We start from the raw sequence: 27,434 nt of genomic DNA, 5'->3' as shown, positions 1-27,434 counted from the left end.
TCTGTGTACGTTATCTCGGACAGAACGCGTAAAAGATTTCGTTTAAACTTTTTGCTGCTGTTCGATATGGATATTTCTTTATCTTTGTTATCTTGGGTGATTATCTTCATTTCGCGTTTGTGGCTAACTTCTTTGCAAGAATCGCACTTTGCACTAATTAAAAAGAGGTTATACATAATCTGCGTTTCACTAACTGATAAGACGTTCCTGTTATCTGCACTCAAGTTATAAGTACACCTCCTCGTTAGCAGTATCTTGTACAGCGAAGGTGTCTCTAATGAACCTTTAATCTATTGATGAGAACCGAGCTTTCTTGACCTGATATCGTTATCTGAATCAGAGCGGTGAAACTCGCCTGCTGCTCTGAGAACATAACCTCTCTTGCCTGCGAACTACTTGTCGTCCCGCTATCGTTTTAGATAGCAATATACACTCACAGAAATGAGTGAGACTTGGTCAAAAAATCAAAATACTTTTTTCAATTATATGAGTCATCCTGACTCAGTTTGGCATGACAAAAGGGCGCATCAGTGCTACGTCCGCTCTTTATTACTCATATTGAGGATATTAAAGTGTGTTTGGACCATTTGACACATTAATTTTGATGAGTGATAGGATCCTACAGGCTAAGCTCGACGTGGCTCTTTAACCGGGCAGGTTAATCCAACTTAACTTTTGAACCCGACTTTTTACGAATGATATCTCGAGGCACATGCTTGATAGCATCGAAGGCATTGCAATGCACTTAGGAGTTGTGAATAGTTCGTGATGGCTTATGCTTTACGGAGTTGTAAATCAAATGTTTTAGCATTCATGGTAACGGGCTTCAGATTCTAAAATATGTCCTGGGAAATCTTAATAGGTCGAGGTTTTTCATACGTATACACAACAAAAACGTGCTGTACGTTATACGTTTCAAGTATAAGGACAAAGTTGTATGCGTGCATTTAGGCGCTGCGTATTTTTACATACTAAGTATATGCAGCAGATACGTGTTATATAGATAAAGATAACTAAAACTATTCGTATAAACTGTATTGCTCCTACGTAATGGTCGGTGGTTTGAGAAAACGATGTGGTCGAGACTTCCGGTGCTGTGAAGGAGTACTGAGAGGATGATAGGAACAGCAAGACGCCAGCCTCGCTTAGTACGTGCATGAGTCATGCTTGCTCGTGCACTCAGAGAAACCAGCGAGGTATTATCCAAATAGTGATGCATTTTTCCCCTTGTGTGGATAATACCAATTCAGTTTACCCAGCAACAGGGCGTTATCAGTGCTACGTCCGCTCTTCATGCTTGTGTTGTGGGAAATGAAGTTTGTTGCTATTTTGGACAAGATTACCCATTCATTTTTTTGAGTGCGTATAGTGGCTGCTAATTAAAATTTTAATATTACGCAATATTAGCTAAATTTTTACGCTAACATTACGTCGTTCCAAGTCTTGTACTGTAATGTACCACATTGGTCCTTTTCTACGTACCATCTTTGCCGCTTACCGTAGATCAGTGCTCGGAACGTTTTATTTTGGCAGTTGTTAATCATGATTTCAGTATAGTTTTGTTATTTTTAACTTCTATGTGAATAAAGAACCCGCATTCTATTGACCATTACTTTAAATGCTCTGATGAACAGGTCGACCGTTGCTCGCAAGATGTCAGTTCTTTATCGTGACTCTAGTATTGTTTTGTTAATGTATACTTTTTAGTGAGTAAATAGCCATCATTATGACGAATTAACGATGACCTTCACTATAAACGTTGTTGAGAGTGCGACTCACTGCCTCAGTCTGCGTGTCGCTAGAACGTCTCACTGAACTGAATCAATGACGCCCGTTGACTGGTGCGTGGCGGGACGATGAGTCATCCGTGCTACCGCTGCTGCTTGTGGGCTTCCAACGCTACACTCACAGAACTGAATGAGATTTTGGCCAAAAATACTTGACAGTTTTTTTTTTGTTGTTGTCATTTTGACCCAGTTTGACACTGCAAAAGGGCGTATCCGTGCTACGCACAGAAAGTAGGTAGATAACACATACATGACATTTTCCAGAGTGTATGCTGCTAGTTCTCCGTCTCGAATTCTAATTGGTTTTAGAAGACTGCACCTCCACCGCAGTCGGTTATGGAGGTGGAGGCGAGGTAGTTGCGCCAGTTGGCTTCCAAAGACTATCAAAGGTAAGCATCCTTACTGTCGCAGGCTGCAGCTCAAAGACATGTTGCCTGCTGGCTTCCAAAGACTATCAAAGGTCACTGCTGCTAGAGTCTGCAAGGATACACAGGACTTGACAGTAAATAATTTAACGAAAAATTAACATTAAAGATTGCATTTTATCTCTATTCTTTGAAAAAAAAAATTTTAATAGTGCTCCGGCAGTGGTACAAAGGACCATGACTATTAATAATTTGTTGGCTAATTATATATGTTTAATGCGTTGTTCCCGTTGAGAGAAACTTGCATTAATACTCGTACTTGTACAGTACCCGCTGCTGCTGGAGTCGCTGCTGGGGTACACGGACCTCGACAAGTACCCCGAGGAGTACGAGCAGATCAGCAGGTCCTTGGACCGAGCCAAGGAGATCCTGGCGTCCGTGAACGCCGCCGTGCGAGAAGAGGAGAACCATCAACGCCTCGTCGAGATACAGAAGAGACTAGACCAGAGCAGCATGACCAAGAACAAGCACTTACACGTGCCTTGGGCTAAAGGGGTGAGTGCTGGGGGTTAGACCAGAGCAGCATGACTAAAAATATGCAAGTTCCTTAGGCTGAAGAAGTGGGTCCGTTGTGTATCATTTAAGTCTTTGAACTCTTGCCGATAAATTTGATTTCTTGCTAAGATTGTTAAGACTACTAGGGCAGCAAAAAATAATCAATGACTTCAACTTATCCAGTCATGGAAGTTAGTGATATAATTGTGAATTTCTGTATGGTCTGATACTGCAATGGTTAGGTGAGGTACCATCAAGGCTCATTTGCTCCGGTCTTACGCACCCGATAATTTTTTATCTATAATTGGCTGATTTTCTTAGGCGGAACTTCATCTTGACTTGCTAAAATCTCCTACATCGTCGTTTGAACAGGCACCTAAACCCTTTCAACGTAGCTAATCCGTCACTTTGCGCTTCAATAGTGTTTTACTGTAACTTTTATGTGTGATAATGAACGGAATATAAACTATGTTATGGATCTAATATTAATGATTGACGATTATCAGAAATTGTCAACAATTGTAACGTTTTAACGAAGCAGGCGAAGGAGTTAATTGTCATCAAATATAGGTACATTTTTCATTCTGCCAGAAATAGGACCCGACGAAGCACTATCTAATAGGCAATCATTTGAATCATTAGAACTAATTACCAATCATGACTTTAATGAGCATGATTTTCGTAACATGAAATAAACTGTTTTAATTTTTATCTCGCGTTTACCAGAACTTGGACCTGACGAAGCATCGGTTGATATACGAAGGCCCCCTCACATGGCGGTTATCTAAAGGCCAGAAGAACCTAGAACTGCTGGTGCTGGTGCTCGAGCAGTTTATTGTCCTCCTTCAGAAGGACTCTGACAAATACATCCTTAAGAACTATTCCAGCAATAAGAACTGTCCTAAGGAGGAAGCGTCACATTCTCCAATCATCGCATTTGGCCAACAGTTTCTGTACAGAGCGGTTGCAACAGGTTAGTCCTTCAAATAGTTATTATTAAATAACTATTATTTAATATAATAATTAGGTCTATTTAATAGTTCCTCCTTATTAATAGTCCATTTAATAGTTTCCCCTTTATAACAGTCCATTTAATGGTTTCCCCTTATCAGCAGTCTATTTAATAATTCCCCTTATTAGCTGTCATTTTAATAGATTCCTCTTATTAACAGTCTATTTAGTAGTATCCACTTAATTAACAGTCTATTTGATTTTTTCCCCGTATTAATAATCCATTTAATAGTTACCCGTCATTTAGCCCGGGCTATAAAAAGTCATTGTGATTCTTGACCTCATAAACTCAACAGTATCAGAAACATTTTCTGCTGGGCAGTTTTTGTTTACGAGCGAAGAAAAAGTATTTTTCTCCTGAGAAAATGTCTCGGCCTCTTCGTTGACAAACTAATTTCCGCTCTCATTGTGTGCCCAAAATTTGCTGCCCCACGAATACTCAAAAATATTTGACTGTGCCAGATTTGTGATGGTCGTAAGTTTTACGATGATTAAGAATTTCAATTAAAGGCTAAATATTTGAAGATGATAGTCGTCAGTTTTACGATGATTTTGAAGTATAAATATTGATATATTTGAAGGCACTGATAGAGGAGTTAAATTCAGAGATGATGAAAAGCAACAAGGAACATATCGTACAGTAAACAATGTTGCTTATTTACTTTTAGAAATTAAAATGTGCTAGATATACTTACTATCACACCGGTACTAGAAAATCTGAACCTTTATGAACAGTGAGAATTACTTTGAATATAATCGCTTAGGGAATGGTGCTAAAGGCCTTGTGACTTGTTTGACAATGCTCATGTCAGCTGATCTTAACGAACTGTAACTTATATGCAAGTTTCCTTGCGAGTTATTCTTATTGCTAGAGAGTAAAGAGAGAGTATTTCTTATTAATAACTGTCCTATCACTTTTCTTAATTTGGCGAATTAAACTTTTGATAGGATTTGAAAATTCGGATATAAGGTTTCCAAGGACATTTTATTATGATTTTACGACGTTTTCAATATGCAATGTTCATTAAGATTGGCAAAGAGTTTTGCAATACTTGAAATTGAAATTTAGAAATGACCTTAGTACAAACAAAGGCCATTATGCAGGCATTACTATATAGTGGGGGGAAATAAATATTCGTACACTTGAAAAATCGTATTTTAATGTATGTAAGTACACAAACTTAACAGGAAAAGTGATTTAAATTTTTGCATTGAGATTTAATTTCTTTTGATAGTATTTTTGAATACTATGCGTCTCTATACATAATTTAAATCACTTTTCCTGTTAAGTTTGTGTACTTACATACATTAAAATACGATTTTTCAAGTGTACGAATATTTATTTCCCCCCACTGTATATGCAAACAAAGGGCATTATTACATATGCAGTTAGAAATGAAAATGTACAATTACTGTAACTTATATAGGAACATTAATAAGAGCTGAAGTAAATATTGGCATGCTTGTGCCTGCAGACAACTGCGCCTTCTTCATCGTCACAACGCAGTGCGGCCCTGCGCAGATATACGAGCTCGTCACCTCCTCGCCCAACGACCGCAAAACGTGAGTAGAAATCCATATCTTGACCCACTTTTGAGACGAACTTACTCATATTATGTTCCTTTGGGACTCGCTGTTAAACCGCAAGACGTGAGTAGTAAACCCATATCTTACCCACTTTGAGATGAACTTACTCATATTATGTTCTTTTGGAAATCATTGTTAATTACACAGCAAAACGTGAGTAAAAACCCATATATGTACCCACTTTTGAGACGAACTTACTCATGTTGTGTCTTTTTGGTACTCATTGTAAGACCGCAAAACGTTAGTAAAATCCATATGTTGAGCCTCTTTTGAGATGAACCCACTCGTGTTATGTCCTATTGGAACTCTTTGTTAGACCGCAATACATGAGTAGAAACCCTTAGGTTAAAGTACTTTCAACAAAAAATTACACTCATATTATGTCCTATTACTACTCGCTTCTATTATCTGCTTTTATTAAATACCATTGTTACTTGCTTGCGAGTTTTAATTAGTAGAAATTGTAAGTAGTCCATTTCTAATTATATTTGAAAGGATTATTATGTCATTCAAATCTTATAAATAAATTTAACGTTGAATGCAGTGTAAATTTGTAGTGAAAATTTTAGAGGACCTCACTTTTGACTCTGCTTAATTAACAATAAAATAAGACTAAAGTGCTAAGTAGTGCTCGTGACGCAAAAACTACGAAAATTCGTTATAAAAAGTAAATATTGCCGAGATTATTCTGTCATCGTGTGATATTGACGAAATAGAAGAACTCGCTGCCGTGCGCGGCTCAGAAGTCATTTGCAGGTAAGTGAGAGTACGGTGGCGACCGTGTATTGCTGTGAACATGAACATGGTCCATATTGAATGAAAAATGTATCCTTTCTCTCTTGTACATGCATTATTATATATACAAAATGTACTTTTAACATCTAGCACTTATATGTGATGCAAGATCATGCATCTTCATCGAAATGCTTTTAGATGAAGATCACGAAACCGACGTCGTTTGTGCTTGTGAGCGTATTTTTGTTTCCTGACGATGAAAGCGTTTTCATTATTATTATTACTATTATTAGTATTTTTCGTGAGCTTACGTTACGTGCAGCTTTCATGCAATGGCGGTCGCAGGTGACGTACATATATCAAGTTATAAATAACGCAATCCACAATTCTCTCGCTACAAAATAATTGCATCTTGGTAAAAATAATCAAATTTTCGATTTCTTTTTAAGCCATAAGCCCTCTTACGAGCGAAATGAAGCCACAATAAAAAAAAATAAGTAAATAATTTTAGAGCGACGATATGCCACTTTTTTAACGCTCTGAAGTCCCTTTTAAAACGATGTGAAGCCACTTTTTTGAATTTATGATCTATTTGCAGTCATCTCGTGCCTGCTTATGAGTTGCATGTAGCGCCACCTTCTGAGCGCGGCAGTATGTCGATTGTTGCGTGACATTACGATACAAGTGTTGATGTGTGGTGAGATGTACACTATTAGAAAAAAACGGTGAAAAAACGGTCCCACTGGCGTTCTAGTGGCCGGTCGCCCCGTGAAAATAAACTGTTTTGCCGTTTTTATCAGATGTTTTACGGATTTCTCGTGTTAAATTAGAATAAAAACGGCGACGCGGTGTTTCTTTTCACATGCCCACCGGCCACTGAAACGCCGGTAATACCGTTAACGGTAATTTTTCTAACAGTGTATATGGAAATGTAAGATGTTCGTGGTATAGTGCCATATTCATGGCACCACATGGAGAAGTGAGTGGTGCTCTGGTGAGACGCGAGACACTGCTGCTGTGCTGCTGCGTGACGGAAGACGAAGCGGTGACGCAAGAAACGGTCCTCGTCACGCCCGTTATGGCGTCTAGTCACGTTTGTTGTCGAGCTGTTGTGTTGTTCAACTCGTCTGCGCGCCTGTGTTGTTCAACTCGTTGGGTGTGCCGGCGCCACGAGCGCCAACCTCTGAACTCTGTCTGCTCCGGTGCTGGTCGCGGTTGCCTTGCTGCTGCTGATGCTGTGTCAGCTGCTGATTTATCTGATGCTTTTGCGGCTATTCTTTCTGCTGATGCACCTGATGCTGCTGGTTTAGCTCCTGTACTTGATGCTGATGCTCCGGCTACTGTATTTGATGCTGTTGATGCACCTTGCACGTGTGCTGCTGCTGCTGCTGCTACAACATCCTTTGTTGCTGTTGGCATTGCTGCAGCTGCAGCAAGCGTAAGAATACTACTTCAATGCACGCCTTGCTGCCGTGCAACGAAATGCGCGTTAGAATCTCGTGTGGAAATAGGACACATTTGAAAGCTCAGTAGGTATATGCATGCACGACTCTGAAGACGTTTTCTTCAATATCTTGTAATAAAATAATGAGATTCCATGTAGTTCAGTTCATCACAACCGATGATATTAGAGCTCTATTGGATGGTGAGGAATCTTTCTTAGAAAGTGTGTAAGTTTCTTTCATTACGGCTACGTATGGTGACTCCACGCATTTCTATGACAAACGTTGCTCAATTGTGAGAGTAGTGAGTCATTGTGACTGGTGGACTCGTTGATATACATGCATAATAACACTGAGAGAAATGTGTAAGACTTTGTCCGAAAGGCTCTTGTGTATGGGTCATCCTGAACCAGTTTGATGAGGCAAAAGGGCGTACCAGTTCTACGTGTGCTCCATGCTTGAATTGTGTGTACGAAACTGTGTACACTATTTGGCCAACATGACGCAGTCATTTTTCTGAGTGAAGTTTGTAGATCCTTGACTTTGTCTCTCGTGCGTTTTCTGTTAATTTTTCATAGCAGATTCTTGTGACGTTCCAGGAGACGTTTCTTTCTGTTTCGTTTGCGCCGTGCATGACAATATTTGGCACTCATCCTTAAACATTGTACTTCATTTAACTATTCAACGCCATCATTCGACTTTATTCAACAATACACCGACTATTTGAACAATATAATTTTACACAAAATTTTTACGCGCGTATTAATTGTGCAATGTGCTTCTCAACGCTGCCTTCTTCATCCCTCAAAAATTCATCATGCTTAAGCTATGTCGAAAGCGTCGTTTTTACAGACATCGGAAATAGTTCATGTGGCGTCGGCGTGCTGGTGTCCCGCTACAGGACTGCCGCCTTCCTAGAAATGTTCGAACTGGTTTCCCTGCTTCTTCGTGCGCCGGTCTGCTCTTTCCGACTACAGTCTTGAGTCGTCCCATCTTGAACCTACATCTATTCGCTTTTTTTTTTGTAAACGTATTTCCAAATTTCAAAATAGATTCCTGTAATTCCAAAAATGACCCATGAAGTAAAAAGCATTAAATAAATTGTAGAACCTGGTAAACTTTGTGTCTTGGTAGAATGAAGGGAAGTGTAAATGCAAATTTTCAACTGAACTGCATGCAAATTTTCAACTGATTTCTCAACTTTACTGTACCGAAATGTGGTGTTTTTCCATGCCCAAGTGAAATTTCAACAGCGTTTGCTCATACATACATCTGCAGCTATAATGACGATCTGCACTCAGTAATAAGAAGAGCACACATCTGCAATCCTATACACACACACCCAACCCAAGGAACAATTTATCAACCCAATTAACACATCTCCAACCCAAGTAACACATCTCCAACCCAAGTAACACATCTCCTGTCTCTTATACACATCTAGATGTGTATAAGAGATTGCCACGTCTCGACACAGTGCGCGCTGCTCGACGGAGTCCCGCGTGTGGTGATGGTGGCGAGAAGCGAGTCTACTTGCCACGTCTCGACACAGTACGCGCTGCTCGACGTAGTCCCGCGTGTGGTGCACTATATAGACGCTGCTAGCGGAAGCGCCATGACTCATCCAAACCATTTGTTAGTGCAACTGCCTCACTACTGCAGGCATCTGAGTCTTGGTCGTTCATTTAATATACTAGGTTCACTTGTATTGTCTTATGACCATTGGCTGCTGGTATTCCTCTTCATAATGAGGCGATACAAATTTTCTTATCCTGGTTATTTAAGGGCAATTTTTTTTTATTCCAAGGTATGGTTTTTAAATCATAATTAGTTTACCGGAGAAATGGAGCGTTCATCTAAAACCAGTCTTCTTATCTTTTATTGTTTCCAACTTGATCATGAGTGTCACGCCATACATTTAATCTTTTTGATGCGTCTTACTTGCTGTAGCTTCTTCTTTTTGTATATTTTACTATAGGAACTATAGCTCATATATCCATCAAAATGTGAGCCATGTTATTGTAGTGCAGAGATCAAAACACCGTTCCTGCCCTATATTGTTCGTCTGTGCTATTGAAGTTGTGCACTCAGAGATGTGAATGGGTTAGATTGTCCAAATTATAACACAGTTTTTGCACGTATAGCACTAACTAATAGGCTATTTTTTTCGGGCCAAACTGGCGTCAGGATAACGTTACCGTAGGCTCAATTAATGTGCATTACAGGTAGGCCATAACTGATCTTATTTCTCTGAGTGTTTTGAAATAAGATAACAGTTGCTAATTAGTGGCGTAAGTTGAGGTTCTGACGTCCCTCAGTTGTTCGTATTGTCGTTATAGAGACCGTAATTTCCCCGCGTCGCGTTACGCATTCCTCCGCTGTCACGTTACGCAGCACATATTGTCTTGTAAACGCCATGTAGGAAGGGAATGCCACTCCTTTAAAAACTTCGATATCAGTGGAGAGAGTTATGTTATTTAGTTATTCATCAATTATTGACTAATTAATGATAGATTAATTCCTCCATTTGACCTAAATAAAGGCATTACACTTTACTCGTATAATGGGCAAATCATATATTTTTGTGAACGACACAAATTATGATGTTTGTGGATTCTGAATAAATGTTAAATCCATTGCAATAAATGGGCAGCAAAAATGTTTCAGCATCAAGTAATTCCCGTTGAATGTGTATTGAAAAATGGGAAGACGAAAAAATTGTCTTAATTCGTTGGCTGGTTTTTCAAATTACTCCAGCTTAACTGCAATCAATAGCTAAGTGTATGCATGTTTATGAACACACATGATAAGGTCATTGTTTGCAATGACCTTTTGAAGACGCTAGCTGCTCTGCTTCTATTCGTTCCCTGAGTTTTTTTTTCAGTTTTAATACTTTCAGTACCGTAGGTTGCAATTTTGCTCTGTTGTAATAGGCTGCAACTTTAATTTTCTGCTATTATTTTCGCAAAACGGTACAGTTCTCGGCCTCTTTGATTATAATATGCTTAATAATAATCATGAATACTTAATAAATAATTCTCATATGAAATGTATTGTGCTCGATTACGTACGTTTTGTTATGTTTTCGAGTGTGGTGGGTCTTTCGTAGTAAAATGAAAGTTGCTGCTTTTAAATACCGTATTCTACACGTGTCGATCTTCATTCTTTTGACGATTTGTTTCCTATCTTTGTGTCCCCAAGAGTTGAAGTTTGTTGTTTCAGTTCATTATATTTTTCAGAAATAAAAGCTTCCAATGTTATGCATGGGTTATCATTAGCGTTTACCTAGCACGGTAGTTAAGGCTGCAAGGGATTAACTTGATTGTATCGGAACTCCAATTACGGACGCTCCTTAGCAAATTGATGAATCAATGCCATTTTTGCAAAATAATTTTTCGAGAAGTCGAACAATCTCTAAAATTTCACGTTCTTCAAATCCTGATATGATGGTGCTCCTACTTTCTTGTTGCATCCAACCTACGTTAAATGCAACAAGATCTTTTCCTCTTTTATATCTTTTTTTTTTAACTATTCTTCTATCAAATCTTTTCCTTTTCCGAGCCAATTAGTGAGCGGCTAACTATATACGGGATGTAATACCAGAAAAATGATTTCAGAATTGCGACGATCTCTCGGCATGGCGGATGCTGTGTTTTTTTCCGAACTTTGAATACCTTCAGCGTAATTGCGTACAACTAATTGGCCTAAACTCTTTCTTATTCTGTGAAGAAAACTCAAAGTATTATTCCGGGTACATGATTTCATGCATGTTTGTGCGGTGCATATGCGTACTCTTTCTACTCTCTATAATGGATGTCGTCTGCCCTGGTGCCGTATACCATCTATGCTCGCTCATGTAAACCTAGCTAGCGGCCTAAGCACACGTAGCGGCTAATTTCTCGTCAATGATTGGCTAAATGAGTTATAAATTCTCAACTATTTTTTATGATACGGCCCATGGGACGCACGCTTGCTTGCCTAACAATTCTCGATGACAAAATTAAACTCAAGTTATGATCATGCACTCAAAGAAATGAGGTTCACTTTATCCATAGAGAGATCCAATTTTCGCCTCTGTACATCTTTGACCCGGTTTGGCCCGGAAAACAAGTCGCTTCGGTCCTACGTGCAAGAAGCGTGGCAATATTCAAACGATGTGGTCCTTTTCTGAGTGTGCGTGTGATGAACCCGTCTGACATGCAAGGAATGCGAATTACCAACGCTTGTAAGTTTTTCAGCATTAATTCAGAGTCGTAACATTTGCTGAAAGATGCGATATTTATATACACTGTTTTAAATTCCTGTGAAAGAAGAAGTCCCGGTATAAGTCTTCAACGGTTTGAACATCACTTTCAAGACTAAATGTTCTACATTTCTCATTTAGAATTACGCTGCTGAGATCAGGCCACTGATTTACATCAATGCGCAATTATTCGTGCTTTGAATTGAGGATTATCTTCAAATTATTTATAGGCATGCACTCTGTGTTTCTTGAAAATGTAATTCTCATGTTCGGGAGAAATGCCTTCTACATTTTCTCCCCGATTTTCTTGGCGCTCATGCTTTTTGTTTGTTGTATAATTGTTGGGATGGAGTTTTTATTGATTAATTAACATTAATTTGTTTATTATTAATTGGCATGAACTTGTTAGGCGTTGTTGCGCAACAAAACATATCGCAAAACCCCCCTTGCGTTGTATCGAAATTACATGCGTTAGAGAATATTCGTTAGATGTTGTCTGGTAAGAAACCATGATACGATTTTTGAAACTATGGTATTCTTTTTTCGATTTTTGTTTTAAATAGATGCTATGAATATGCATGAAAACGTGTTGCAATAGTCAAGACGTGTTGATCCTTGATCGGCGGAGTCATATTTCCTGCATGATGCTGTCAGTTCCCTTGCAGTGTAACGAAGGAATAAATATGCTTTATGGTATATATTATGTATATAATAAGAATGCTTTATTGTCACTTTGCCTTGCATTTCTTTTTTCAATTTAATTCTGTGCAATATTCTCTTGATGAGAGGCGCAGTGCATGCTAAGGAAAAGCTTTTACGCTCAAACTATTATATGTCGGTTAATCAGATTTCTTATAATACTGACTGAGTTTCATTCTGGCTTCTGATTGTGTTTTAGTATTAGAAACTGTTTTTATAGATAATGTCAAAACATTTTTGAGCTGAATTGTTTGGATTATTCGCAAGCCACCTGATCAATTATATATGCGCGTCCACGCTTAAGTTTTCAGTTTCGTCGACGTATTGAATTTCATTACCGGACTCTCATTCGAGGTCTCGGTGAATACATTAAAAAGCATTGGAATCATTAAAAAATATTTATTTGACTCTGCTTTATAATAATCATCATTTGAATCGTTATATAATATTTATTTAACTTAGTTTTAAAATCCCTATAATTATCATGATTTGAATCGTAATGACATGAATACAATGAGTACGTATAATGAGACCATATTGTGATGGTGGGAAGTCGTGCGTGTAGTGCTTGCTCTGGCTGCGTGCGCGGCGACGTTGACAGCGAAGCTTGATTTTCTTGCGTGCGTTCATTCATAGCCATGCGAGTTGAGCGCGCTGCCAACTCCTCGTGCGCCTAATGTGCCTACATGCGCCTAATGTGCCTACATGCGCCTTACATGCGCGCTTAATGCACCTCCATGCGCCTTACATGCGCGCTTAATGCACCTCCATGCGCCCTACATGCGCGCCTAATGTGCCTACATGCGCCTTCCACGCGCGCCTAAATTCATAAGCATCAACTGTTTGGTCATTTCCTCCCTTGTTCTCCGAAAACTTTTCGGTTCCCGCCGCTACTCCTCCTATAGCACTTGTTTTCTCTATCCTCATACTGTTTTTCTTTTTCTCTTTGTCCTTATCTATTGCTTCCTTCTCTTATCCCTTGTTTTTTTCGCTGCTTCACCCACTATCACCACAACTTCTTACCTCTGTTGCATAAGAGAAAAAGAAAACACGACGTCATGGTTTTCTCTCCATCCACTAAATTGCTGATTTCAATTCTTTTCTTCTCCTTTTCGTTTCATTTTCTCTCATCTCTTGTTTTTTCTCAGAATTTCCTCCCATCATCCTTCTTTTTCTCCCATTCTCGTTACAGCTCCTTGCCTCGGTTGCTCACGAGAAAAGAACGCAATGTCGTGGTTTTCTCCCACGTACTTTTCTCCAAATCTGATCTCGAGGAACTCTAGCCCTAAAATACTGCAGACGAAGCACTAAGGCATTGAAAACTCCGTTGTATTCTCATAAATAACTTTGAATATAAAAATGAACGAAATAAATGAACAAAAATAACATTTCGACGGAAAATGAGCTCAACAACCTTAGCGTTGTTTCTGTCCCACGGACGGATTCGTGTTGGTATAATCGCGGAAAGTTACGAGCCGTGCAGTTGGCATATGGTGCCCTGTTGTAGAATAAAAAACGATTGAACTGAGAGTGCAGAACAGCAAGTACGTATAGTGACAAAGAAGTGATATCCACCTGGCAGCTCAACGATAGTTTGTTGGCCTCAGCTCGAGCAGACGCTCCACGCTGCTCTTGCTTGGTTGTCTCGAACGCTGATATAGTCTTGGTAACCCGCCGTACACTCAGAAAAATGAGTGGTTCTTATTGTCTAACTATAATGAGTTTAATGACACACTCAACACGTAGCACTGTTACTCCCTTTTTGCCGAGCTAAACTGGATCAGGATGACACGCACAAGAGCAAAAGTACCTACATCGATATTTTGATGATGAAGTCTCACTCGTTTCTCTGAGTGTATATTGCAGCTTCTTGCTAGACTGCCATCACTGTGCACATAAATGCTAGCACTTGAAATGCACTATTGCTTGCCAGCTACAACCACTTTAATTGTTAATGTTAAATACAACCTCTTTAGCTGCTGTTTGTCAGCTATAATCCTCTATCCTTCACTAGCCACTGCCGGCGCTCAGATTTTTCTTCTTGATCTTCCGTCTTGCTTTTATGAGATTACTTTTTCATTTCCCGGCCAAGTTCCTTCCCTTGTATTTCCCGGCAAGATATGACACAGCACCGAACAGATGCTCGTTGCCCTACAAGCAAATAATGTCATTCAAAGCCATTTCAAATAAATCAAATTATTGTCAACCTTATTTCAATAGCACTAATTTGTTTTAAGAGATAAGTTGTTGGTACAGCTCAACATTGCCTCGTATATATCAGCTCAACATTGCTTAGTATATCAGCTCACCATTGCTTATGTATATCAGCTCACTGTTGCTTAGTATACCAGATCACCATTGCTTAGTATATCAGCTCACCATTGCTTAGTATATCAGCTCACCATTGCTTAGTATATATCATTGCGAGCGCCGTACAGCGTCGAAAATCATGCACTGTCTGAGCATGGCTGACTCTTGCGGCTTCGATGGTTTTATTTTTATTATCACAAACAAGTTGTTGATAACCTTCGAGAACTTAAATTTCAGAACATAGCATCAACGCAAGCAATATTTTTCACGTGCATTTAATTTTTTATGTTGGTTATAAGTACACAAATATAACATTTCAGGCGTTTCTTCTAGACTTTCATAATGTTCACTCCATTTGTTTGTTGCTCAGTAAATTTGCTGGTTTGCATGCCACAGAGCGATCTAATATTTCACCTCGTGTCATAGCCGTGCCACTTATTCAAACTTTCTCTAGTTCCCCTTAAGGGCATTAATTGCATGCCACATAATTTGCTGCATAAACTTTGCCTCATTCAACAGTTCAGAGAACAGCTTACACCCACTCTGTACTTCCTATCTCTTCTGCATCATTAAAGCGATGGACCTCCTTTCCGAGACTTTCTTATATTACTAATAAATTGCTTACTTTTAAATTAACAATTTTATGGATAAAGATGATAACGAAATTGATCATTAAATTTCAGCTTAAATGGTTTAAAAAATAGTTTATGGTTGAAAATTGTGTTCTCATTAAAGAACAAGTTAGCGTAAAAACATGTATTCTCATTATGAATCAAGTGTTTTACTTTAGCTTAAAATCTTATCATTTTGAAAATTTCATTTACATTCTCAATAGTCCCGTCCGAGCTGCAAGGCTCTCGTATAGAAATAAACACCGATTAGTTTCAATTGTCACGTATAACATCATCTTCCTTGTACGTTCGCTCTGGTTAAATTATTTTTTCTCCATTATTACCGTACTTCTTTTATACATTCTAGCAAGGAAGGAAAAGTGCGTCGAGCGGTTCAGTGTTTCTGTGCTTCAAAAGCAAACTTTCGGATCATGTCCTAGTTATTTTCATTGATATCATCGTAGTAAATGGTCAAATATAGTAGTTTATTACACATGCGACGATCAATTCACAAGCGTTTACTGATAACATTTTTCTACATTATTGCATTTCAGTTGGTCTGTGTGCGTGTTGTAATGCACTTAATTTTTGTATCATTGGAATCACTGCCTTCTTGGTTCCTCGTCTAGAGTTCAGCAAAATTGTTTGATACGAACTTCCTCAACTTAACGTTAATGGCACTGAATATATTTTTGCGGAAAGTATGATTGCTTTACGTGGTATAATAGAGTTGTTATATGTGGTCCATTATATTTTATATAATATATAATAGATCACTTTAGAGATCGGTTGATAATGAGGCGACGCTCATGTTCGTGTGTGTAATCGAGCTTGACTAAGCTGCCACTCAATTTCGTTTATGTTGATGTTTTCGGTCGCGATGATGTCGTTATCGATAACGTTCATGTTGATATTGTCGTTTTTTATGACGTTTTTGTTGCTGTAGTCGCTGTCGTCTTCGTGAGCTTGGCACTGCATACCCTATAGCTGCTGCCGCACCCCGTCACACTTACTACACAGAAAAATGAATGGATCAAATTGTTCAAATAGTGACACCCTTTTTGTACGTGGAACTGATCACATTTTTGCCAGGGAAAACGGGGTCAGGGTGACCCTCTTAATGTCAAAAAGGGCATCGCTATTCGGACTATCTCACTCACTTTTCTGTGTGTAGCTCTACTGCTCTCCTTTCTCTTCACTTCGTCATGAACAAAGGAAGCCAACGTTGTTATTCTTCTGCCTTACCGCACATTTTGCCATAGTAACTGTCGCTTTTCTCCATAATAAGAAAAACTTAGACTTTGTCCAAATATCGATGCACTTTCTGCCCTTTTGTCAGCCATTCTGGCACCGTATTGCCCGACAAAATGCCGTATCATTTGTACGCGCAGAAAGTATGTTACTATTTGGACAATATAACCCATTTATTTTTCTAAGTGTAAAACAGTTAGATTTGTTGGTATAGTGTGAACAAGCGTGCTTTTTTGTGACACACTTGGCGAGATACAAATGGGTATGTTCCTAGCAAAACTATTATTACTCGAGGATATCGCCCTTCTCACGCTACTCTTATATCTAATGAGCATGTTAACCTTTCATCTATTGAATAAAACGTTGTTTGGTTGAATCAACGTTTATTGGACGTTGTTTGAACGTCCTTCATCTGCATGGTGGGTGTGCGGAGTTCCGAGGCGTGTGATTGCTCTTGCCGCAACATCGTTTGTTCAACCTGTAACTTCTGAACGTGTATGAAGAGATTTCGCTGTCAATTAGATCGTATTAAATACGATCGTCAATTTGATTCGTTTGGAAATCTTTTACTTTGTTCTGAGTTGTGCACTCACTCGTCGCCATATACGTAGCTACTCCCCTAAGCCGAATTAGACAAAGTGTCTGCTCTCCTTCACGAATATCGAGTTCCCAGCAATTATGCGCACACACTTCCCAGAATTTTGATGTCGGTACAAAACTCCTGTTTACTGTGGTAATGTGATCAGTTTCAGCTGATCTTCCGGTCGTTGAACCTTTTAATTAAAGTAAGAAATTATCGCAGTTATTTTGGCCTACCATTGATAGCTGATGATGAATATTTCGTACTCACATTAGGTTTAAAGTTCAGTGTTTCCAATTAGGATAACGTTTACGTAATTTGAAGTTTCAAATAAAATTATTGAAATGACGCAGCATTTTTTTAGGAATAGAAATGAATCCTCAAATATGAGATGAGCGGTTGCGGTTATTACAAAATAATTAACAGTTTAATATAAATAAACATAATTCAGGTATACTATACTCGGTGAAAATCGCTTTATTGATGAATTTTTGGGCGATGTTGCCTATCGTAGTATTATTAAACCTTGGGTATTTCTTATGGGTTAATGTTTTTCTTACTTTTAAACTTGATTCGACCATGCAGTCCATCTAGCCTTCTTGTCTCTGCCCTTGTGCAGAGACAAGAAGCACTTTGTGCAGAAGAAGAGAAGACCGCACAAACCTGCATGAAAGTCATGTACCCGGAATAATACTTTATTTTCTTTATAGAATGAGAAAGAGTTTAGGCCAATTAGTTGTACGCAATTACGCTGAAGGCATTCAAAGTTCGGAAAAAAACCTCCGGCATCCGCGGTGCCGAGAGTCAGTTTCTATTGAATAACCAAGTTTATCAATGTTGTGTAATCATAGCGACTTAATTTTCGAATAATTTTAGTAGAAACACCTTCACACCTTCGATTGTCAAAGCCTGTCATCAAAATTTGCGTTTAGCCTGGAGCCCTGTTTAATTATTCTGAATAATGACTGCATATGAAAGTTTACGCCATAAAATTATATGCTTTATTGGCCTATAGCGAAAAAATCAATTTCTGCCGCTATCATTCACCATGAATACGGATGTGCATTTTGTATTCGGGTTTTTCGCGGACAGTTCATTGGGCTTCAGCACTTCAGGTGCACTAAAATGCGCGTGATGCAACCTGAAGCTCACGCATGATGTCATGCGTTGCCTTGGTTTATGCCGACCTGCTTACGCCATGCAGTGCGGGGATATTTTTCCAATCATAAGCTATTTCTTGATATATTTTTCTTGTAGTTCGTTCCATAAAATAACTTGATGCTATCAATTTTATTTTTTTTAACAAATAAGCACTTTTTATTTGTTTTATATCTTAATTGACATGTCGTTAATGTCAAGTGGTTCACCAAAAAAAAAGTTTCCGAAAAGGCTACGGCTTTATTGAGTTGAATTTGGTCATCTCGACGATGCTGTAGATTTTTTATCGTGTGTTACTTATATGCGCATACTTTTTTTGAAGCCTTACTTTTATTTTTACTAATGTTAGTTATGTTCAGATTCAAATATTTCTTCCTCAGCGTCGATTCTTCCGTATTTAGCATGAACCGCATTCTATTGTTTGACTGCACTGATAATAACTTACATTAGACTTTATCTGCGTTAATTCCGGTCCGTTAATACGTACATATCGTTTTTCGGATTAAATGTCGTCAGTTCTCAAATATTTCATAGCAATTAATATATTAGTTAATATTGTGCAGCCCAGTTGATTGAAATATTTCAAAACAAATAATGTGTTTTTTGATATTGTGATATCTGAAAGTATTTGATATATCAAAGCAATTAACATGTTTGTTGATATTGTGCAGCGACGTTGACGTGGATTCTGGCCTCAAAGACAACGACTCTGGGAGCTCGTCTTCAAGCTTATCTTTGAGGTACGTGACGTACGTGGTGCACGTGTCCTGATATTGTCCACCGTGCACGTGTCCTGATATTGTCAACCGTGCACGTGTCCTGATATTGTCGACCGGGCACGTGTCCTGCTATCGTCGTTAGAAATAGATGCATCATTACCGAATTATGTAGAGGCCTAGGCTATACCATGTTTCTAGGGTGCAATCGTATTGCATGATCGCAATGCATTACACATATTGTGTTGTGGTTACGCAATATTGTGTAGCCACATTGTAAATATACATTACCAAATGTATAACCTTATTGTGGTTACTCATATAATAACGACCTCTCACCCATTGTGTTGTGTTTATATTGAGGTCATCACACCTTGCCTGTGTTTGGACACTTTTAATCATTATTAGGCGGAGTGTTTCTCACGACCCTGGTCACAGCCACCCATATTAGGTAATAATGATGACCTGCCTGACCCAGAGCTGCAGCATTTTGTCTCTAGGGCAGTTTGTAGGTAACAATAAGCACTTGTGTTTGTTTGTAGGTAATATTAATGACTTGCCTGTGTTTGTCTCTGGGGAATTAATAGCTAATAAGAAGAACTTACTTGTCCTCATGTTTTGCAATATTTTATCTCTAGTCATTTAATTTGCAATAATTACTTACAATACCTTGTGTTTTATCAATATTATGTGTGTGTGCAGTAGTATGCTAATAATAACTTACAATACCTTGATTTTTATCAAATTTTCATAAATTAATGCGTGTGTGCAGTTTGGACAGCCCGTCGCTGGAGCAGGTGGCAGGGCGCGACGCCTCGCAGCTGTTGTGTCCTCAGCTCGTCAACGACTCCGACGTGGAGGCCGAGGCCGACCTGCCGGACTGGACGAGTGCTGTGCCTCCTGACCAGCTCTCCGCCCTGCCCTCCAGGGAGAGGAAGAGACAGGACACTATTAATGGTGAGACATGGTGTTAATGGTGAGACATGGTGTTAGTGGTGAGACATGGTGTTAGTGGTGAGACATGGTGCTAATGGGACATGGTGTTAGTGGTGAGACATGGTGTTAGTGGTGAGACATGGTGTTAGTGGTGAGACATGGTGTTAGTGGTGAGACATGGTGTTAGTGGTGAGACATGGTGTTAGTGGTGAGACATGGTGTTAGTGGTGTTAGTGGTGAGACATGGTGTTTGTTAATGGTGAGACATGGTGTTAGTGGTGAGACGTGGTGTTAGCGGTGAGACATGGTGTTGATGGTGAGACATGGTGTTAGTAGTGATACATGGTGTTAGTGGTGAGACAAGGTGTTAGTGGTGAGACATGGTGTTAGTGGTGAGACATGGTGTTAGTGGTGAGACATGGTGTTAGTGGTGAGACATGGTATTAGTGGTGAGACATTGTGTTAGTGGTGAGACATGGTGTTAGTAATGGTGAGACGTGGTGTTAGTAATGGTGAGACGTGGTGTTAGTAATGGTGAGACGTGGTGTTAGTAATGGTGAGACGTGGTGTTAGTGGTGAGACATGGTGTTAGTAATGGTGAGACATGGTATTAGTGGTGAGACTTGGTGTTAGTGGTGAGACATGGTGTTAGTAGTGGTGAGACATGGTGTTAGTAAAGGTGAGACATGGTGTTAGTGGTGAGACATGGTGTTAGTAATGGTGAGACATGGTGTTAGTGGTGAGACATGGTGTTAGTAATGGTGATACATGGTGTTAGTGGTGAGACTTGGTGTTAGTGGTGAGACATGGTGTTAGTAATGGTGAGACGTGGTGTAAGTAATGGAGAGACGTGGGTTTAGTAGTGGTGAGACGTGGTATTAGTGGTGAGACATAGTGTTAGTAATGGTGAGACGTGGTGTTAGTAATGGTGAGACGTGGTGTTAGTAGTGGTGAGACCTGCTGTTTGTGGTGAGACATGGTGCTGTCAATGGTGAGACTAGTGCTGTCAATGGTGAGACTAGTGCTGTTAATGGTGAGACGTGGTGCTGTTAATGGTGAGATGTGGTGCTGTTAATGGTGAGACATGGTGCTTTTAATGGTGAGACGTGGTGCTGTTAATGGTGAGATGTGGTGCTGTTAATGGTGAGACATGGTGCTTTTAATGGTGAGACGTGGTGCTGTTAATGGTGAGATGTGGTGCTGTTAATGGGGCGACATGGTGCTGTTAATGGTGAGATATGATGCTAGTTATGGTGAATGTCACACGGTCTTAACTTGTGAATGTCACGCGTCGTAGTGGGCTAACATGCTGTTCTTTTACAGCTGATGTATGTATGTATATTTTTCACGAGTGGGAGTAAAGCTTACAGCTATTTCGAGGCATATTTATCACCCATAAATCTTTTATTTCTTTTTCCATATTCTGATGTTCATTATATTCCAAATGAAACCATTTTTGGACATTATGGAGGGTTTTCCTCCATTTTCGGTCTATTTAATGCTCTGCATACGAAGCTCACTTATTTTCCCATTTTTTGACCGTTGAATGAACCTAATCCTATTGACATATCCCACATGTTTCGCCATTTTTCTGACCCTCTGACTTTTTGCCGAATTATTCCATAGGAATCTCTATTTATTGACGTTTCTTTCACGGACTTTGTCATTTTCCTAACGATTCGATGTTTTGCAGAACTATTCCACACGGAGCAGACCCACGTACGCCTCCTGAAGGTGATGAGCGGTCTATTCTACAAGCCTCTTCGTAGCTCAGGCCTCCTCACAGACGACCAACTCAACCTGCTCTTCCCCAACCTCAACACGATGCTCGACATTCATTCCAGCTTCAACAAGGCCATGAAGAAACGAAGAAGAGAACAGCCCATCGTTCAGACCATCGGGGATATTCTCACCAGCATGGTGAGCTCTGCCGCTGTATACTTAATGCAATGAGTCAGACTTTGTACAAATAGTGATGTACTTTTTGCTCTTGTCCTGGACCTGTTTGGCCGGACCAATATTGCTTATCAGTGATGGTAAGCTCCGTACCTGTACACTCGGTGAATTGTGTGTGATTTTGTCTTACATACAGTGATGTACTTTTGGCCCGTGTGTAGGTTATTCTGATCTAGTTTGGCCCGACAAAAATGCCAATTAATGCTACGCCTGTTCTCTGCTTGCGCTGTATATAAGAAAGTGTGTCAATATTTGTACTATATATATAAGTGTTTCACTATTTGGCAGCGATGTTCGTGCGATAGTAACAAATATAAATACATTATATCAGAATGTATGGATACGACTGCAACATGGACATGAAAACATCGTTTAATTTATAATTCTTTTTCAGTTCGAAGGCCCACAAGGCGAGACGTTCGAGCACGAGGCTGCGATGTTCGTGCGGTCGCAGAGCATCGGCCTCGAGGGCCTCAAGCTCTCCAAGAAGCGAGACCAAAAACTCGCGTCTTTCTTGCAAGAGCGCGAGAACCATCCTTACTGCCGGCGGCTGCAGCTCAAAGACATGTTGCCTGCTGGCTTCCAAAGACTATCAAAGGTAAGCATCCTTACTGTCTCTTATACACATCTAGATGTGTATAAGAGACAGCGGTTATGGAGGCGTGGAGGCGAGGTAGTTGCGCCAGACTAGTCTTCACCTCCACCGCACTCGGTTATGGAGGTGGAGGCGAGGTAGTTGCACTAGACTAGTCTCCACCTCCACCGCACTCGGTTATGGAGGTGGAGGCGAGGTAGTTGCACCAGGCTAGTTCCCACATGATGCGTTGCTCGCTGCTGTAGTCGACTTGTTACTAGATAGTCTGTGGTGTTTTTAGGGCTACATGTAGTGGCGTGCGGGCGGTGGGAGGAGGTGGACGTGTACGTCGTGCTCACCTCCACTTGGTGGAGGCGATTATTTATTGCTGATTATTTTGTACATTTCGTGTATCTTATAGATAGATTTAAACTTTCAAGTATATTGATTTGTACTGCTGAGAATGCTGTCTTTTCATGGTGGAAAAATGGTAAACGAGTTATATTTGTGTGATCATTGTTTTGTGTTTCATGCGTTCAATGGTGAGAAGCCGGTACGCGATGTTGCTGGAGGAGCTCGTGTGTAATGTTGCACAGCTGTCAACCTCCCCATACGTTACTTGACACCCCGCAAGTGGTGTGCTGTTTTAATGAACATTTGCCCTATATACCTTCAGGCAACCTGGTGCCTATAAGATGATTTCATTATTAACTTTAATTTCATTGAATCATGTACACAGATATTTTTATTTTCTGGACTTCTGGATAATTTTAGTAATGATCATAAAGAGAACGATAGAGTCAAATTTACCTTAGGCCTTAACGGTAATTTGAATGTTTCAATAAAAACTAAATTGGAACTCGATTGAAACTTATATGATTATTTACTAATCATTACTTTCAAGACGCTATCGCGGATTGTTTTAGGAATCACTGTGGTGCATGTTTTTTAACAAGACAAGGAAAATCCAATTCACCTTCTCCATGATTGGGCATTTGGGCTGGTGTTGCCTTAGCTCCGTAATGCTTGCGCAAGTTCGGGAAACGATTTCTCGCACGGTGACCTCGATGCCCTCGTTCGATTCATTGCCTATCTAGATCCACAATCTCATTTAGGCAGGACTACATTTTAAGCTTTTCTGTGACACGTCTAAAGCCTTTGTTTTACATTTCGGGTTATGAAATAGTTAATTTGGTCGCGTCTAAAGCTTAGTGCTGTGACATTAGCTGGAAATTACACTGCCTTCGACTTATTGAAGTTGGAAATTTTTTTGCCATGAACAGCAACATTTTATTTCGTTGGAATTGCCATGTTACCTCATTTTAAACGTAGAATTGCATGCAGTTGACATGGTGTAAAATGAAGGGAAAAATATTACATGACGACATATATCCAATTGAAAAGACAATAGATCTTCTCTTATATTTTATCTTGTCTGAGTTAAAGAGAACGTAGCCTGAGGAACGGAAGCATTGGTAGTTTCGTCTGCTTGGCTCCCTAATGGCTTCTTTACAAAGCCTTACCTTGAAAATGCTCAAGGCATTTTTCATCAATCGGTGCACTGATTGCGCTTCCTGTCCCGTGATCCGTGATTGTGTAAAAGTTAAGACTAACGATGGCGAACAGTTAATTGTGCGACAAAAGATGAAGATAGAAAAGATAGTGCGACGGTTCTCGCAGTGTTTGACTTCAAAGTAATTGATGAATTTTAAGCCTTTTGAGTGGACTGTTAATTTTTTATGCATCAGGACTATGTGGGAGGGTACACTGATAGACTTTAGCACTGAAAGGAGTGGGTGAAGCAGTAGTGAGCAAGAGTGAAACTGTTAATTCACTAATTCTTTATTCATAACGGCAAAAATTCCTCGCTTTGACTGTATTAATTTTCTCGCTTCTTAATAATTCCGTTTACATCAACTCGTTCTTACGTATGTTTTATGCATATGTTTTATTCATGCTGATTTTCTTTGCGTTCTTCTCGTTATCCATGAAATTCATTTTGTCTCATTTCCAAACACCGCACTGCTAACTTAACTTAAATCATTTCTATAGGCCCAACTTACGGCGTCAGCTATGTGCCTTGCTTCGTAATATTTTGTAGTTAGTTGATCAACTGCTTCTCAAAATTGTGTAGATAATTTGTTAAAAACTTGTCAAAATTATTTATTAAGTTATAGATCTGCATCTAGCACACCTACGCTCTTAGTTGTAGTGACACCTGAGGCGGTAAAGACGTTGAAGCTGCAAGATGTAACAGTTGTAGCTCACAACCACCAACATACTTGCCGATATCGACTCCCGGGGGTCGATAACTGAATACAAGAGGTCGATAAATTTGTGGCGGTGTGATGTAGGTCAATCGAGGAAAATAAGAAAATGTTCACTTAAATTTTTACTGACGGTGGATGCCCTAACATTTTTTTTAATATGAAATTGATTAAATTTCATCTCTATATTAAGAATGTAATTTTGTTTTAAATCAAATCAGCTGTAAAGAGTGAAGAACAGATGATAGCCCCTGGAAGCCTTACCTGTGGTGCAGCATGTGTGCACACCTCGCGTACTCAAACCATGTCAATGAAGGTTTGATGTTGTTTTAACCTTTGTATATGTGCATGGGGAGGGTCGATGTAAACATAAATATCATTTGAAGTGGCCGGTAAAAAAGTTTGCTATCCTCTATTGAGGAAGGCAAATTTTTTATATTGAGGAATGCGAAAAAGAGGCGACGATATCCATCGTGGCCTTAGACTGCCACGTTCGAATACAGTATACTAAAGATATTAAGGATATCTTATGGACGATGTGTGTCGCGTGTTGCTGTCTGTCTGGTGGAGCCTCTGCAATTGGCTTTTTGTATTCAGTCAATATTACTTCCAGGATTGTGAGAGAAACGAAGGGAGGAAAGAGGCAATGGTGATGGAAAGAAGAAAAGAGGCAATAGTCAGTCTAGCAGAGCTACTACAATTGACTTTTTCAGCTGGTATATGTATAATTATATGTTAAAGTGCCAGGTTATAGCGTCGCTAGTTTTCAGCCGTATCTCAGCAGTTTTAGACGTTCCTGTAAACAGTATCAGCTATTATGTTTGACGTTTTAAGGTCAAATGAATGCAGTTTAAAACTGTGCAGTCGATTTAACAGTTATTGGTGACTAGTTATCTACATAACAGTTTCAGTCAACCTTTCCAGCAGTGTCAGTCAGCCGTTCCAGCAGTTGCAGTGAGCCGTTCCAGCAGTTGCAGTGAGCCGCTCCAGCAGTTTCAGTGATCCGTTCCAGCAGTTTCAGTCAGCCGTTCCAGCAGTTGCAGTGAGCCGTTTCAGCAGTTTCAGTCAGCCTTTCTAGCAGTTTCAGTCAGCCTTTCTAGCAGTATCAGTCAGCCTTTCTAGCAGTTTCAGTCAGCCTTTCCAGCAGTTTCAGTCAGCCTTTCCAGCAGTTTCAGTCAGCCTTTCCAGCAGTTTCAGTCAGCCTTTCCAGCAGTTTCAGTCAGCAGCTGTCACCGGAAACCCGGTCGTGGACGGAAACGCGTTGTTGTTGTCGCTGTTGTTGCTGTTGCGATCGATCTCCTAGTCGATGAGTTGACGTGGTTGTTGCTCACTGCAGTCGTGCACTTGCTTTCTAGATTTGATAACAGTTTACTGCGTTTTTTTTACTCGATTATCTTTGTATTCGTTTATTTGATAATCGTTTTCGTTTTATTCGATTACTTCCTGAGTGATGTTTTCACGACAACACGCTGAGATCACGCCTCATTTACATCAGAAATGCTCTTAACAATTTCATCCATATATATTCTTTTCCTGAAACGTTTATTTTACATAGATTAGTATAATGAAATTTATGTAATCTTAGTTCCTATGTGTATATATTATTATAATAGCCGTGGGCATTTCAACGCAGCCTGGCAAGTGTACCATGTTGTGTTGAACTTAGTGAGCGATTCACACGCTGTCTGCTTGCACTCGTTCATTGCCCTGCTGGTGGCAATGAGATCTCGTTAGATAGATGAATTTCTCGTGCGAACTCTATCATGAATGCTAAAGCAAGACTGCGGGTACCCTCAGTTGCTGCTCTCGATCGGTGTCCTCTTTTGCATGATTGTAGATCTCACAATTATTTCCTAGCTTATTTATTTACAGACGCATTAAAATCTACGAGTAGAGTCGCCTCGACGTTTACGAGTAGACCGTTTCATCACCTGTTGAACTTAGAGCTGTCATCTCTGGGTGTTAGTTGGGCATGTTTTGTTCACAGGGTCAAGCGGGTAGTTATTTTAGAGGAAATGATTCCGTTTAGATGGCGTAGACAATGTACCATGTCTGATGACACTAGATTCGTACCAGTTCCTTTGAGGTGTGTGTCAAGTACTAAAAAATAAGTGAGTCATGGCTTACAAAAGTCATGGTTTACGCAAGTGTGTGATTGTTAAGAAAATCGTGACACACTTGTGCACTTGCAAAAGCCCAGTCTTGGTGGACTCTCTATCTATTAATTGTTGGGTATAGCAACTCTAAGGGAACTTTTACTGTACGAATTTGTCCGTAGTCGTGAAATCCTGATAACCCGTGATATTGGTTTATCAATCTCAATTTTTATTGGTTTTTATCGATTACCACTTGCATGTCCATGAAATATCAACTTCTTCAGTTGGTATTAAGATCACTTGATTGCTCGGATCACAAATAAGAAAGCAATTAATTTACACAGAAAAACGATTAAATTGAATTATAATTGAAACTATGTAGAATTTTCTCGTTTTCCCTGCTATTGAATTATTAATTAACTGCTTTACTGAATTATAAAGAACATCGGGTTGTGAACTTTAATGAGCCACGGAGCGCGCTTCAATTTAATGAGCATGAAGCTCATTAAATGAAAGCTCTCGAGCCTTGTATGAATTTCATACAATCGTATATTG

General features: G+C 39.6%; 1 protein-coding gene across 1 annotated transcript in view; it reads left to right on the top strand.

The window, feature by feature from the left end:
* Window positions 1-2,181: 2,181 nt before the first annotated feature.
* The window catches only part of LOC108683066 (pleckstrin homology domain-containing family G member 5), a gene marked incomplete at its 5' end in the record, with an annotated part of 80,534 nt that continues 55,281 nt past the window's right edge, over window positions 2,182-27,434 (top strand). Inside the window, 4 exon segments of the mRNA XM_018172345.1 lie at window positions 2,182-2,247; window positions 2,480-2,707; window positions 3,434-3,680; window positions 5,194-5,281. Coding sequence (XP_018027834.1) covers window positions 2,182-2,247; window positions 2,480-2,707; window positions 3,434-3,680; window positions 5,194-5,281 — 629 coding nt within the window.

This window comes from Hyalella azteca, unplaced genomic scaffold, assembly GCF_000764305.2.
Source record: "Hyalella azteca isolate HAZT.00-mixed unplaced genomic scaffold, Hazt_2.0.2 contig12081, whole genome shotgun sequence".
In the NCBI taxonomy this organism is placed as follows: domain Eukaryota; kingdom Metazoa; phylum Arthropoda; class Malacostraca; order Amphipoda; family Hyalellidae; genus Hyalella; species Hyalella azteca.
Note: the sequence above shows the minus strand (reverse complement) of the source record. Positions and strands in the feature narration are given on the sequence as shown.